At 50.4% G+C, this 13,732-nt stretch overlaps 2 protein-coding genes across 2 annotated transcripts; both read right to left on the bottom strand.

Moving 5' to 3' along the window:
- Positions 1-1,447: 1,447 nt before the first annotated feature.
- Positions 1,448-2,095, bottom strand: LOC123170515 (probable E3 ubiquitin-protein ligase ATL45). Its single transcript, XM_044588374.1, has one exon. The coding sequence runs from the start codon at positions 2,025-2,027 to the stop codon at positions 1,533-1,535; it is 495 nt and encodes a 164-aa protein (XP_044444309.1). The 5' UTR covers positions 2,028-2,095; the 3' UTR covers positions 1,448-1,532.
- Positions 2,096-2,287: 192 nt separating this feature from the next.
- LOC123169257 (GDSL esterase/lipase At5g37690) lies at positions 2,288-4,281 on the bottom strand. The gene is made up of 6 exons (XM_044587090.1): positions 3,976-4,281; positions 3,764-3,891; positions 3,530-3,656; positions 3,318-3,430; positions 2,988-3,237; positions 2,288-2,884 (listed from the first exon to the last, which is right to left on the bottom strand). The coding sequence occupies exons 1-6, from the start codon at positions 4,235-4,237 to the stop codon at positions 2,433-2,435; spliced, it is 1,332 nt and encodes a 443-aa protein (XP_044443025.1). The 5' UTR covers positions 4,238-4,281; the 3' UTR covers positions 2,288-2,432.
- Positions 4,282-13,732: the final 9,451 nt, after the last annotated feature.

The following is a 13,732-nucleotide window of genomic DNA, read 5'->3' as shown; positions in this document are numbered from 1 at the left end:
CCTGGCAACCCGGCCTTCGGCCGCCTACTGGTGCTCCCGGGGTTCTCAACCCCCGACAGCCGGCCAATGCCTATCACGCCGCCCCGACGTATGCTCCTTATGGTCATTACAGCACCGACGGCGGCGCCTACTACACACCTCAGCCGGTCCTGCTCCCGACGCCACCCGCACCACAGCCGGCCAATGCCTACTACACTCCCCAGCCGGCCCTACTGTCTTCACCATCGTATCCGCCGGCACCGCTTCCGACGCCACCCTCACCTGCGACGCCGAGCTGGGATCAAGCTGCCTTTCTCCAGGCCATGAATAACTTTGCTGCACAAGGAAACTCAGGTACAGATTGGATCTTTGATTCAGGGGCCTCTAGTCATATGTCTGCATCTAGTAATTGGTTATCTTCTTGCACTAAATCTCCTTTCCCTTCCATTATCCTTGGAGATAGATCATCTATTCCTATATATTGTGTTGGTCAGGCTCAACTTCCCTCTTCCACCAAACCTCTTTTACTTCGTGATGTTCTAGTTGCACCCGCCCTCATTAAAAATCTTATCTCTGTTCGCCAATTTACTTGCGACAATCTAGTTTTGGCTGAATTTGACCCTTTTGGTTTATCCGTGAAGGATTACCTGACCAAGGCCGAGATCGCTCGCTTCAATAGCTCCGGTGATCTTTATTCTCTTAATGGAGTTCCTGCCACCACCCCTCCAACATCCATGCTGGCCTCCGTCGATCTCTGGCATCGTCGCTTGGGCCATCCCAACCCCGCCGTCTTAGCTTCTATGCTTAGTGAATTTACCATACCATGTCATAGGGACTCTCATAATTCTGTATTTTGCGAGTCTTGTCAATTAGGCAAACATATACGTCTTCCCTTTAGTTCCTCTAGTTCTTGTAGCACTTATCCCTTTGAATTAATACATTGTGATTTATGGACCTCCCATTGCAAGTATTTTGGGTTTTAAATACTACCTTGTTATCCTAGATGATTTCACCCACTTTGTCTGGACTTTTCCTCTACGCAACAAATCCGAGGTCCATTCTCTTTTCCTTAATTTTCAACGCTATGTGTCTGTTCACTTCTTCCTCCCAATTCGCTTTATCCAATGTGACAATGGTCGCGAGTTTGATAACATTAAAAATCGTACTTTCTTCTTACAACATGGCATCCTACTTAGGTTCTCATGTCCCTACACCTCCCCTCAAAATGGTAAAGCAGAACGCTCTCTTCGCACCCTCAATGATATAGTTCGCACTCTCCTCATTCAATCATCTATGCCTCCCAAGTTTTGGGCTGAAGCCCTACACATGGCCACCTTCCTTCTAAATATTCGACCTTCTAAAACTAAACCCAACACTACTCCCTATTATTCCCTCTTTTTTTCCCACCCCGACTACTCCGCAGTTCGTGTTTTCCCAGCCCTTCTTTTATCAAAAAAAAAAGTACCTGTAAACACTATTGGTAATTAAGAAAGTTTAGCGAGATCGGCTAAAAAAACATATCAGCGCCTCTAGAAACCTCTTTGCGCGCTAAGCTAAACCATGTCAATGGCAGCCGATACTCGTTCTGACCCGGCCACGATATTCCGCCTGCACAGCGGGCAGGTGGTCTTGCTCTTCGTCCACACGTCGATGCAGTACCGGTGGAACACGTGCCGGCACGCCGGCACCTCGCTGCACGCCTGTCCCTGCTGGAACTCCTCCAGGCAGATCGCGCACACCAGCCTCTCCGACGCCCGCCTGCCCTCCGCCGAGTACGGGAAGTACCCCAGCTCCACCATCAGCTCCGGCGCTGGCGCCACCGCCGCCGGCCTCATCTGCTCCGCCCGTTCAATGGCCGCCATCAGCTCGGCCAATCGGCCCAATCGTCGTCCGGGTGCGTTTGCTTCTGCCGCTCGCTCGCCGCCGCAGAGGCTCCAGAGGCACACTGCGATTGCGGCTAAGAACCCCACAGCAGGGATCAAGAGCAGAAGCCACGCCATTATGAGGCCTAGGACCCCGTCCACCGGCCCGAAGAACGAGTTCATCATCGCGCCGATGCGGGCGGGCTTGTCGATTTTGGATGTGTGACGAGAGTTGGGACGCAGAGATTTTTTGTAGTATGAAAAACAGGGAAGCCGGTACTGTGTTTCTATATGGCGTACGTATTCGGGAGTGGCCAGTTGTAAATCGAGTCGGAGATGGGTGCTCATACGCCGTCTCGGAGAAGACCTTCACGGGGACGGGATATGCTCCACGATAAAGCCGATGCACACGTTGTGACCTAGGAATCATACTCTGGTATAATCTGCTCTCTGCTTTGATTAATTTGACTTAATTCACCGAGTGTCCGAGTACATTAAGTTTGGTATGGACGTATAGTGGAGATGAACGAGACACGAAAATGTGTCGACGTTGCCATGGTGGCACAGGGTCTGTCTGCCTGATCGGATTGTTCAAGGCTGAGGAGGCGGCGCGGCGTGGGAGGATGATCCGACGACGGGAGGCGCAGAAGTGGCGCCGTTGCCATTCACAGGCCTCGCGGCGGGCGAGGCGCGGGGCGCGGAGGTGGTGCCGTTGCCGTGCACAGACCGCGCGGCCGGCGCGGTGCGGGGGGCGGAGGTGGTGTTGCCGCCACGCACCGCGGGCCGGGGAGGCGGCACGGGGCGTGGTGACCGGACGACGCGAGGCGCGTCGGAGACGGTGGTGTTGCCCTGCTGCACGTCGCCGGCGCTCACCATGTCGGCGTAGAGGCGGCCGGCGATGACCTGGTTGGCCGCGTCGGAGGTGTGGTAGGCGTCCCAGAACACGAACTGGCTGCGGTCGTCGCAGACGTCCGCCGTCGGCAGGCACAGGCCCCCCACCGACGTGTCCACGTCGCAGCACGACGTGTGGGACGTCGTGAAACCTGCACAAGCACGGATCGAATAATGGCCATTAGCTCGCGGCCATGTCCAGTATTCATGCAAGACAGACAGTGCGTCGATCCCTTGGCACGTTTCGATCGTTACCGTATTTCTTGGGGTGCTCGATGAGCTCCATGACGACGGAGTAGCAGTCCGCGAGGGACATGCGCGCGCCGGGGAGCTTGGCGTTGAGGCGGTCCAGCAGGTCCTTGGCCGCGGCGTTGAACTGAAGGGCGTACGCGTTCACGTCTTCCAGGCACTCGCCGTTGTCCGAGAGGACGCGCTGCGACGGGATGCAGCCGAGCGGCGCCAGCCCCGTGAACCAGACATTACGCGCCCCGAGATGGTACAGCCTCTGCACAAACAAAATCATTACGGCAATGGTACGTGTTACTACTACTGACATCGTTCGGCCGATCGGCCCGTCTTACGTACCGTGAGCTGCTGGTCGATGGTGTCCATGAGCAGGCCGATGAACTGGTCGTGGGTGTACACGAAGCCGTCCGCCATGAACGGCCGCAAGAAGTTGTTGACGTAGTCGTTGCTCCCTGCAAAGCAAAGGGTATGCCCGTCGTATCAACTTGTACATTGCGTGCGGGGCAATTGATTGATCAGCTGAAGCAAATCAAATGTTTTTTAGACTGTACCAAGTCCGATCTGGAAGATTGCGCCATTGACCACCTCCTCGGCGGCCTTCTTGCCGATCTTGCCGATCATGGCGTTCTTGATCTGCTCGAAGTAGGATATCTGGTTGTCGAACGACAGGTACTCGACCTGCAAGATCGCATTGACCCCGTATATCATCATGCTTCCGGCTGCCAAAGAAAGCATATTCTGCAACAATTAACGAAGAGAAGAAACATCGTGGGTCCATCGCTTACGAAGTAAATGCCGGTCTCGTTGAGAAGTCCGGCGCCGCCGGACGCGAAGTTAACGCCGCTGAGAACCTCGTCGTCGGTCATATACAGGGAGAGGAACGGCGGCGGCGGTGGGACGCCAAACTTGGCAGCTGCAGACACGCAAACCCCCGAATAAAACACATTACATTTTGCCATTCATGTGGATGTGGAGCAGAAACAAGCAGCTTACATACCCATGATATCTCCGATGGTCCTGCCATTGGTGAACCTCCCGGTGGGGTAGCCACCTTCGTAGTCAATCCCGTACCAGGGGTAGTTGCACTTGGCGATGGAGAGGAGGAGGTAGTTGTTGTTGCCGACGTCCGACATCGAGTCGCCGAATATGTAGATCACCGGGGCCTTCTTTGTCGCCGCCGTCGTCCCTAGAGCTACGCCGGCCACGGCCGCGAGTGCGAGGACGGCAATGGCTGCGGCCGTGGAGCTGAGAGCTGCCATTGCTGTGCCTTCAGCTTCCCTCCTCGGTGCTTGTGTTGGGCAAGAGGCTGGTGGTGATTGGTGGTCTAGAGTGCACCGAGTGGCGTTGGTTTTATAGCACGGCTGCACGGTGTGGAGTGGCAGCGAGCGTAGGTGTGCACCATGGCATTTCCTAGTTTGGGCCTTCTGGTAGCGAGAGAATTTTGTGCCTGCGATTGGGTGTGGTGATGGAATTGCAATGGCTAATCGTGTGAGAAAAGGCTTGGACGTTAAAAACAGTGGGAGGGATTAATCGGTAGTGTCGTGAGCTGAGCTGAGGTGGTAGCTGTGGTGGTTGTGGAAATGTCGTTCTCCTCTTGCAAACGGTTTTTGATGTCTTGGGTAGCGTGGTGCAAGGAAGGAAATTCTGGTTGGAATGCGACTACGGGGGCCGATAGAAATAGGACGCTACGAGCGTCTCTAACATCCGCGCAACACGCCACGCGCTAAAAATCAGAATACAGCGCCGGGTTAGCCCGCTTTTGCGCGCGGCGGTGCGCTGGCTTCAGCGGCCGCCGCAAATTAAAGCGCGTCCGAGCCGCTCCAGCAGGCGCGCTATATTTCATTTGTTTTTTCTTACTACGATTCGATACATATTTGGTTCTGATAATTGATAGTTGATACAAAATAATGCGTAGATAGTTCATAGTCTTCTCATACGATAGATAGTTCATAGTTCGTCACATAGCTTGCTTCTACGATACAAAATAAAACGAAAAACTACTACTACTCGTCCGACTCGGACTCTGCCTCGGTGATGTCCTAGTCCGACGTCTGAGCGTAGGCGTAAGGAACCGCTCGTCGCCGGAGACCCAGGAGGACGCATCTCCTAGCGCTTCGTTATATTTAGCGACCGCCTTCCGCGTTCGCTTGTCCTTTCGATAGGCACTCGCTCCTCCCTCCTCTTCGCCTTCTCCGCCCTCCACTTGGCGAAGAACTGTTCCTCGTTGATGATGTCGTGCGGGAAGCGATAGCTCCACAACCCATAGCTTGCTCGTCCATCTCGGCCAGCCTGAGACGACGCTCCCACCTCCGGTGCTTGCGACGATCCTCGTCGGTGAGAAGCCGCGGGAAAGGCGCCAACTCCTGTGCCCGCCCCTGCGTCGCCACGTCGGCGAAGTTCATGTCCTGACGGGACCGCAGGAGGCGCCACGCCTCAGCGTCGTACGCGCGGGCGCCCTCCTAGGCGGTGTCGAAGGTTTCGAGGCAGAGGCGCATGCCGCCGCCCGACCAAATCTCGGCGGAGTAGGTGCCGGACGGACGCACGCGGACGCCGCGGTAGCCCGAAGCTTCCCGGCGGCGATGCGGCATGGTGGCGCGGTGGTGGCGTGTCGGCGGCAGAGGACGACAGAGGGCGATGGAGAGATGGAGAGAGCAGCAGAGGGTGCTGCAATTTATAGGCGCGCCGGACGCGGTGCGCCTATAAATTGCAGCACCCTCTGCGCCAAATGTAGCGCGCGAGCTGCCGCTTTTTCCCGCGCGCGTTAGTTTCCCGTCACCGCTGGAGCGCGCGAAAACGTCCCGCGCGTGCTAAAAAGCCAATTTACCATGCGCGCGTCTTTTGACGCGACTGTTGGAGATGCTGTAATGAGGGAAGAAGACGCTAAAAAAGTACTATACGTATCTGAGCCGAACAATTGGACCCAAAAATGCCCATTTTCCTGTGACGCGGAGAATAAAAATGTCATTATCCAAAAATAAAGTTGCCATTATATGGATTTTCTTTGCCATAACAGAAAAATCTAAACAAAGATGAAAAAATGCGATGATCCACTAAAAATGCCATGATGCACATAATAAAAAATACCATAATGTTCAAATTGACCAGGGATTGAACGTGGCAGATTAGCGTATTAACTAAAAAAGGCGTATATAAAATTAAAACTGTGCTTTGAGAAAGGCAGAAAAATGTCATGTCGATAAAATGTAATATAGTATAGGAGTATTAAAGAAAATGCAATGATAAATCTAATAAAATTTCCATGTTCCAAATTAAAAAAGTCCATGGTGAAATAATGAAAAATGTCGTGCTCTAAAATAATAAAACTGCCATGCTTCAAATATAAAAATTGCCATGGTCTAAAAAAAGAAAAATGTCATGATTTAAATAATAATAATGACATACACTAAATAATAATAATGACATATACTAAATAACAAAAATGCCATGTTACCTATAGTAAAACTACCATGGTTCTAACAAATAAAAATGACATGGTCTAACAAAATAAGAGAGTGCCATGTTAGCTTAGTCATATAAACATGGCAAATTTTGTGATATTTTATTCTTCTGGGAAAAGAGCAAGTTGTGCTTTGAGAAAGGCGAAAAAAAGCCATGTCGATAAAAATGTAAAAAATATATATAAAGAATTTACAAAGGTATGGTAAAAAAAATGTTATTATAATTCCAATAAATTTTCCATGTTCCAAAATAATAATAAATGTTATTGGTGTAATAAATAAATAAATAATGCCATTCTCTAAAAATAAATGATGCCATGCTCTTAAAAAATTACATGGTCTGAAAACATATCAAAAAATCCATTTCATTTTGCAAATAATTGCCACGGTTTTAGGAACATTTTCACTTATTTTTGCCATGCTACATAACATAAAGGGGCGTGCCACGCGTCCGCCGGTGTTCTTTCTAAAATATCAGCCGGGTCACGCGGCCATCAGATGTGTCATCATCGAGCGGTTGACTCGCACGCTCGACCCCCTTTGCAACAAGGTCGTGCTGCAGAAACTTTTGCAACAGATGTTACGTTGCAGTTTTTTTTTTTTGCAATAGAGATCATGTTGTGGAAACAGTTGTAGATTTCGTTTGCAACACAAGTTGTGTTACAGATTCTTTTCCAGCAGAGATCATGTTGCGAAAATGTTTGTAGAATTTTTTTACAACTGAGGTTATGTTATAGTTTTTTTGCAACAAGGATCATGTTGCGCAAATGCCGTAGAATTTTTTGCAACACAGGTCATGTTGTAGAATTTTTTTGCAACAGAAATCAGGTTGCAGGATGTGTTGTTGTGCAGCCATGGACTCCAGTCTCCTCCAGGACGGCGGCGACATCGAACGGCGAGCGACGACATATCCAGCTCCAGAGACGAGCGGTGTAGTCCGGCGGCTTCCAGCGCGCGCAGCCGGCACGCAGCGGTGCGGTCGCCGGCTTCTAGCATCTACGCACCAGCCGTTGGTGCGTACTCGCAGGTTGCTGCACCACCACGGGCCATGGAGCGCTTCGTCACGGACGAGACCAACACTTCAATGGAGAAACACATGTGTATGAGCATGGAGCATGCTGCGACTACAGAGCTAGTTGTAGAAGATGGATGAGGGAGAAAAAGAAACGAGTGGCTCTCGGTCGTGTAGCCATGGAGATAAGAAGGAAGAAAGGGACGAGATGTGATGGCGCCAAATGGGACGACTGGCATGCGTCTGAAGATGTGAAGAACAAATTTGGCTACTTCAAGACTCTACATTTTTTGTTTAGTGATCCATAATCACATTGAGTCCTTTAGAAAAGCCAATACTATTAAAAAGGAATAAGGTATTGTTGATGAGGTTGTTGCTCAAAGTGCTTAGTGATATTGGTTCAAAAAAATCTTCAATCACTTTCCCAAATCACATCTGTCCAAAACCCTAATTCATCATTCCGGTCCCATCGATACATTCCATTCCGGACACACCGAGATGACTCTACTACTGCCACAGCCAAAACCCTAGCTTTTCGATCTGACCAAAATGGCTCTTTGTCCCACCGAGATGGCTTGACCAAGTTTCTGTGATGAAATCACTTCATATCGGAATCACCGAGTAAAACTGATCAAAATTACCGAAACGCGGTTCAGCCTTTGCCATTGCACTTCGGTCCCATTGAGATGATCTAGTCGATCCCACCGAGACCCCCTAACATTCATATCTTTTGCATGGATCAGTCTCATCGAGCATTCCAGTTGATGCCACCGAGTTTGGTCAAAAGTGTGTAACGGTTGAATTTCATGTCACTACAAAAAAAAGACATATCCGTGACATTTTGGGCCAAATAAAAAAAAATTCTGTCATGCTTATGACACTTCTGTGACGATAATTGTGACAATACCCAGTATCATCATAGATGTGGTGGGATCCTACTTCTATGACAAAAAATCATGACAGAAAATGGGTTTTTCGTCCTGGGCGGGCCGGAGATGCAACTGCATGACATTCTTTGGGTCGTCTATGACGGAAAAATCCGGGGTAGAAGTGAGGGCGAGGAAAATATCAAGGAGTTCCCGGTATAGTGGGTGGTTGGGGCCGACCGATGCACAGAGGGATTGCGCGTTTCTCTCGTACACGTACGCGCGTGGGTGCGAGGCGTTGGGCTCTAACTGAACCCGAGCGAGGCGTTCGCCTACTAAACCCAAGTGATTCCACCGGCTACGTGTTACTGAACCCGAGCGATCGATCGATCCTTGGTTGTTAACTGAACCCGATCGAGCGATTCCTTCGCTACTGCTGCTAACTGAAGCCGATCGAACCTGCGGCCTCTTGATGAACAGTGGGCGTTGTTGGGGGTTGAATGAACAGTTTCCGGTGGGGGTTGGATGAACAGGACCCTGTGGTAGTAGAGGTCGTTGCCGCTGGATGAACAGGATCCCGATCGAGCCGGTTGGGGGTGGATGAACAGGACCCCGTGGAGGGCTGGATGAACAGCAGCCGGTGGAGGGCTGGTTGAACAGTAGCCGGTGGAGGGCTGGATGAACAGTAGCCCGTATTGGGCTGGTTGAACAGGACCCCGTGGAGAGGGCTGGTTGAACAGTAGCCGGTGGAGGCTGGATGAATAGGACCCCGTGGTGAATAGTAGCTGGTGGAGGCTGGAGGAAGTCGACGGTGGATGAACAGTAACAGGTGGAGGTTGGAGGAAGTCGAAGGTGGATGAACAGTAGCCCGTGGAGGCTGGAGTGAGGCAGTAGACGGTGGATGAACAGTAGCCCGTGGACTCCCATTTTGCGGTACGCCACACCCCTCTCGATGAACAGGACCCCCGTTTCGACCGTAGGCGCTCCAACACAAGTCCGTTTCCTCCATTTTGTGGTACGCCACACCCGTGCCAATCAACAACACCCCGTTTCGACCGTAGGAGCACGAACACAAGTCTGTTTCCTCCGTTTTACGGTACGCCAGACCCTTCCGGATGAACAGGACCCCATTTCAACCGTACGCGGTCGAACACAAGGCCGTTTTCCTTCGTTTTGCGGTACGCCAGACCCCGTTCCGGCTGTTCTGTCCAAGCCAGTAGGCTCCCATTGAACACGACCCATTCCGACCCAGTCTGTTGCCTCCCGATGAACAGGACGCGTTCCGACCCAGTCACTTGGCTCCCGGTGAGCACGACGCTGTTTCCTCCATTCCGACCCAGCCGGTTGACTGCCGATGAACAGGACGCCGTTGCTGACCTCCGCTGCCTCTCCATGTACACGAGCCCTGGCCGTACGTATGCGCGAGTAGGCGTTCAAGACCCCGCCCGTATGTACGTACGTACGTGTACACGATATAGACGGGGCTGCCTGAACAGCTACCGCTCCTTACTGGGCCACGGTTCATCGTGGCAGAAAGACCGATGGACCAGTATGTACGTACACGTTTGCGACCAGAATGACAACGCTGTGTAGCTTTGACCGGGTGGGTCCCGTCTGTTAGGGAGGATAAGGAGGCACTTCCTTGCGTGCGAAGATGTAGTTGGTGGGTCCGAGCTGACGGGGGAAGGATTCCTTTTTTACGCGTAATAAGGAGGCACTTCCTTGCGTGCGAAGATGTAGCAGGTGGGCCCATTTGTCCGCCTCACCGCGTACAGTCCTCTTTCGATGGCTGTCGTTCGTTGACCACGTTGACCGCGTCGCGCGGACAGCACCAGGCGGTGGACGACGGTGAGGCAGGGAACGACGTGGACCCCGGGAACATGCGGAGGGTAGTACAAGGGTTGACTGGTTTGGCTGCGGTGTGAGGCTGCCGTCGCCGCAGAATAACAGGGGGTGTGGGTGAGTAGAGGGATGGCCTGGCCAGCGGTGGGAGTAGTAGGGGGCGGTGAGGCCTCCGCGGCAGCACAGCCGGCCACGGGAGGCAGGAGCACGCGGTGGTTTGGACGGCTGGAGCAAGAAAATCAGAGGTTGAAGAAGCAGGACGACCGTTGGATGTTAACAATCCAACGGTCACTGGTGATAGAATCGTTTGTTGACTAAGTTGACAAATCCTCCAAACGCGTCAACTTAGTAGGGCCACAAGTCGGCCTCCAAATCTAGTGGGCCCCAGCTGTCATGGGGAGCACTCGTTATTTTCCGCTTAATAAGTAGACACTTTCTCCCGTGCTAAGATATAGCTGGTGGGTCCCAACTGTCATTGGGGGTATTCATTCTTTTTGGCGTAATAAGGAGGTACTTGCTTGCGTGCGGCCATGGACCATGTGGGTCCCAACTGTCAGCCTCTCCATGTAGATCCCTCTTCTGATGTTGTCGTTTGTCGACAACGTTGACCACGCCGTGCTGAGAACACCAGCGCGATGGACGACGACGAGACCCAGGAAGGGAATGACTCGGAGGCGGCGAAGCCACAACAGTGGGGGGATGTAGGTGAGTAGAGGGATGGCCTAGCTAGCGGTGGGAGTAGTTGGGGGCAATGAGGCCTGCGCGGCAGCACAGCCGGCCACGGTTGGCGGGAGCAGGCGGTCCCGCCGGGGCTGGATTTGGCGGCTGGAGCAAGAAGATCAGAGATTGACATCCAACGGTTACGTTTGCTAGAATCGTTTATTGACGTATATGATAAGTAAAAAAATCTTGCATACACGTCAACTTAATAGGCCCACAAGTCAGACCATTCCCTATTTTTTTAATAATTTACAGCTTATTGCAACTTCTTATGCAATTTATTTCAGTCCTTTTTTTTGTTGGCCAGGACCTAGGTTAAAAATGTAAACGAAATTTCACATATTTCTGTGGGGTCCAAACTATTTTTAATACCGAAATGTCGAGCCAGATTTAAAGTACACTTGAAGATATATTTAAATCAGGTTAAAGCCCAGTGAAATTGGAATCCGAAAATGTGAAAAAAATCAGAAATTGTAAAGTAATTGCCAATTTGTCATCTGTTTTTTATATTTACAGCCCATTTCAGATTACTTTCAAGATTTGCAGCCATCTTGAAATAGTTGCAGCCCATCAGGGCGTAGAAAAATAAGTAGGTCTGGATTTGGTATTCTTCAGAAAAAATAAACTGGGCTCATTTTCACAATGAAAAAATAGCTGGGCTGATCATGTGGTGAACGTAAAATATAAGCCTGGGCTAGACGGGCCACAGCCCAGTTGAAACCCTGCTCCGTTTCAACAATAACAAAAGAAATACTGCTCGAGCAGGTACGCCCCAGATGTCAGCCATTGTGTTGTTCTCTTGTCTATTGACTATATACGCTAACAATGTCGTGGGTCCGAGATGTCAGGAAACCACTAGGAGGAAGCATTTTCTTTTTCTGTACGCTGACAATGGAGTATATATAACAAAAAATGAGGAACTTCCTTGTGTACAGCCATGGACATGGTGGGCCCCTACTGTCATCCTCTCCATGTATAGTCCTCTCCCGAGTCCTCTTGTTTGTTGACCATGTTGACAACACAAGAGGGCGGCGCCGCGACGAGCGCACCAAAGAGTGCGAAGGACGACGGCGAGGCCTCGGACGTCGGCGTTAATGATTTAGGGGATGGTGGGGCGGGGATGCGTGCGTTGTGGCGCAGCTAGCCGTGGGAGGCGGAAGCAGGCGGCCCCGCCGGCACTGGTTTGGTTTTGGCGGCTGGAGGAAGATAGGACTGAAGAAACACGACAGACTGTAAAAGCAACAGGAGTACTTAACAACCTTAACTGGAACCAGCAGGGGCACTTAACAACCATAGCTGAAAGCAGTATGAGTACTTATACAGGTTCAACCGTACAAAGCACGCCTCGAACGTTGCTACTTTGCTTACAGTTAACCAAGGGTGAGGCCACCAAGCCCCAGGACAAGGCCGAGGCGCCACCCCGCACATCCACAACCTTCTGAAAACGGCTTCATCTCGCAATGTGGTCAATAAACAGGATATTCGCTTTAGAGCCATGGAAAAGCATGACCATAACCTTTTCCTATTCTCCAAGATGAACGGGCCTTCATTATTTGAGACCACCCATGAATAAGTATCTTTTCACCTCCAAGGGGAACGGAGTAGGTCGACATAAACATCATGTTGTGACTAAGCGCAAGTCTGACCCGACCATGGTCAGGCATCTGTATAGGAACAATAGAACTGGGCAGTTTCTATTTCAAGACGATCACAGCTGTAAAACTGTGTATAAGCAAGAGTTTATGAACAACATATATAACAGAAAACAGCTCGTACCATAAGTTTCTCGACACAGTTGGACCTGTTCAACATGTGCAGCAGTGGCACGCATATGCCACGTGGCCTTCCACCATTGAAACGCCCCACAAGGACCTCAAGATGATCAGTAAAGTGTAGGAACTTGTAGATGTCGTCCCAGTCAACTTCAGTGCCATCAGTAATAGTCGAGTTCTTATAGAATAAAAAACGAGTAGCGTGCTCAACTTTGAAATAACCTACACGTGCCACCAATTATAAGAAATATTAGTTAGAAGTAGCATCTTCGTGAGAGATGGGAATCACAAATCGTTTCTACTTCTAAAGTTGAATTGTGATTAGTTAGACAGAATGGGTGGATTAAGAAATAATCGAGGCAACAAGCAAGAACCAGATACAAAACTAACATGGATGAACAATTGGAACGACGTCGGGGTAGAAGATCATAGTAAAGATGAGACCAATTTCTGCTATTTCAATCAACATTCGTTCGCCAACTTTCAGCCCGTAACACTTGAGAAAGTTTATCCAAGTTCGGCCATAAAAAAAGCAGCGATATTCTTTGTTCATGAACCCAACTTGGAACTTATATCCATGGCTTGTATTCAATGTGACCATTAAACTGGTGTATTCAGTTATGGCAAGGCCGACCATCTTGAGTACATGTGTTCTGGTAGAGCAAGGAATGCACTGCAGGAAAAATAATATGAGAACACAATATATTCCCTATCCAAATCTAGAAATAATTTCCTCCTTCACGTCTGTGTTGACCATGGTACTAGTACCTTTTATCCAAATATAGCAACCCAAATTTCCAAATTAGTCGATAGCATGTTTAAAAACCCCACCCTCCCGGATAGAAAAGAGGATTCTAGGAACATATTGTCCGTGTTTTAAAATCATGTGTTAGGATGAGAAGGAACAAGTGTGGCCTCTCACCGAGGGCGCAGAAACCTGTAGGGTCCTCGCACTTTGGGCACTGCAAATGAAACACACTAGATTCAGTAGGAAGAAAAATGCATCAACGGCGGCGGTTGCCATCCTAGGATTACCCGCGACTAAGGGACTTGGATTTATCGGGGATGGATGAAGAATTCGTAC

Source organism: Triticum aestivum, chromosome 7D (genome assembly GCF_018294505.1).
Source record: "Triticum aestivum cultivar Chinese Spring chromosome 7D, IWGSC CS RefSeq v2.1, whole genome shotgun sequence".
Classification (NCBI taxonomy): Eukaryota; Viridiplantae; Streptophyta; class Magnoliopsida; order Poales; family Poaceae; genus Triticum; species Triticum aestivum.
This window is presented reverse-complemented; position numbering and strand designations above follow the sequence as displayed.

Coding starts and splice junctions, on each gene's coding strand:
- LOC123170515 (XM_044588374.1), bottom strand. CDS start 2,027: ATGATGAACTCGTTCTTCGGGCCGGTGGACGGGGTCCTAGGCCTCATA.
- LOC123169257 (XM_044587090.1), bottom strand. CDS start 4,237: ATGGCAGCTCTCAGCTCCACGGCCGCAGCCATTGCCGTCCTCGCACTC. Junction 3,892..3,975: donor GACCATCGGAGATATCATGG/GTATGTAAGCTG, acceptor GCGTGTCTGCAG/CTGCCAAGTTTGGCGTCCCA. Junction 3,431..3,529: donor AATCTTCCAGATCGGACTTG/GTACAGTCTAAA, acceptor TTTGCTTTGCAG/GGAGCAACGACTACGTCAAC.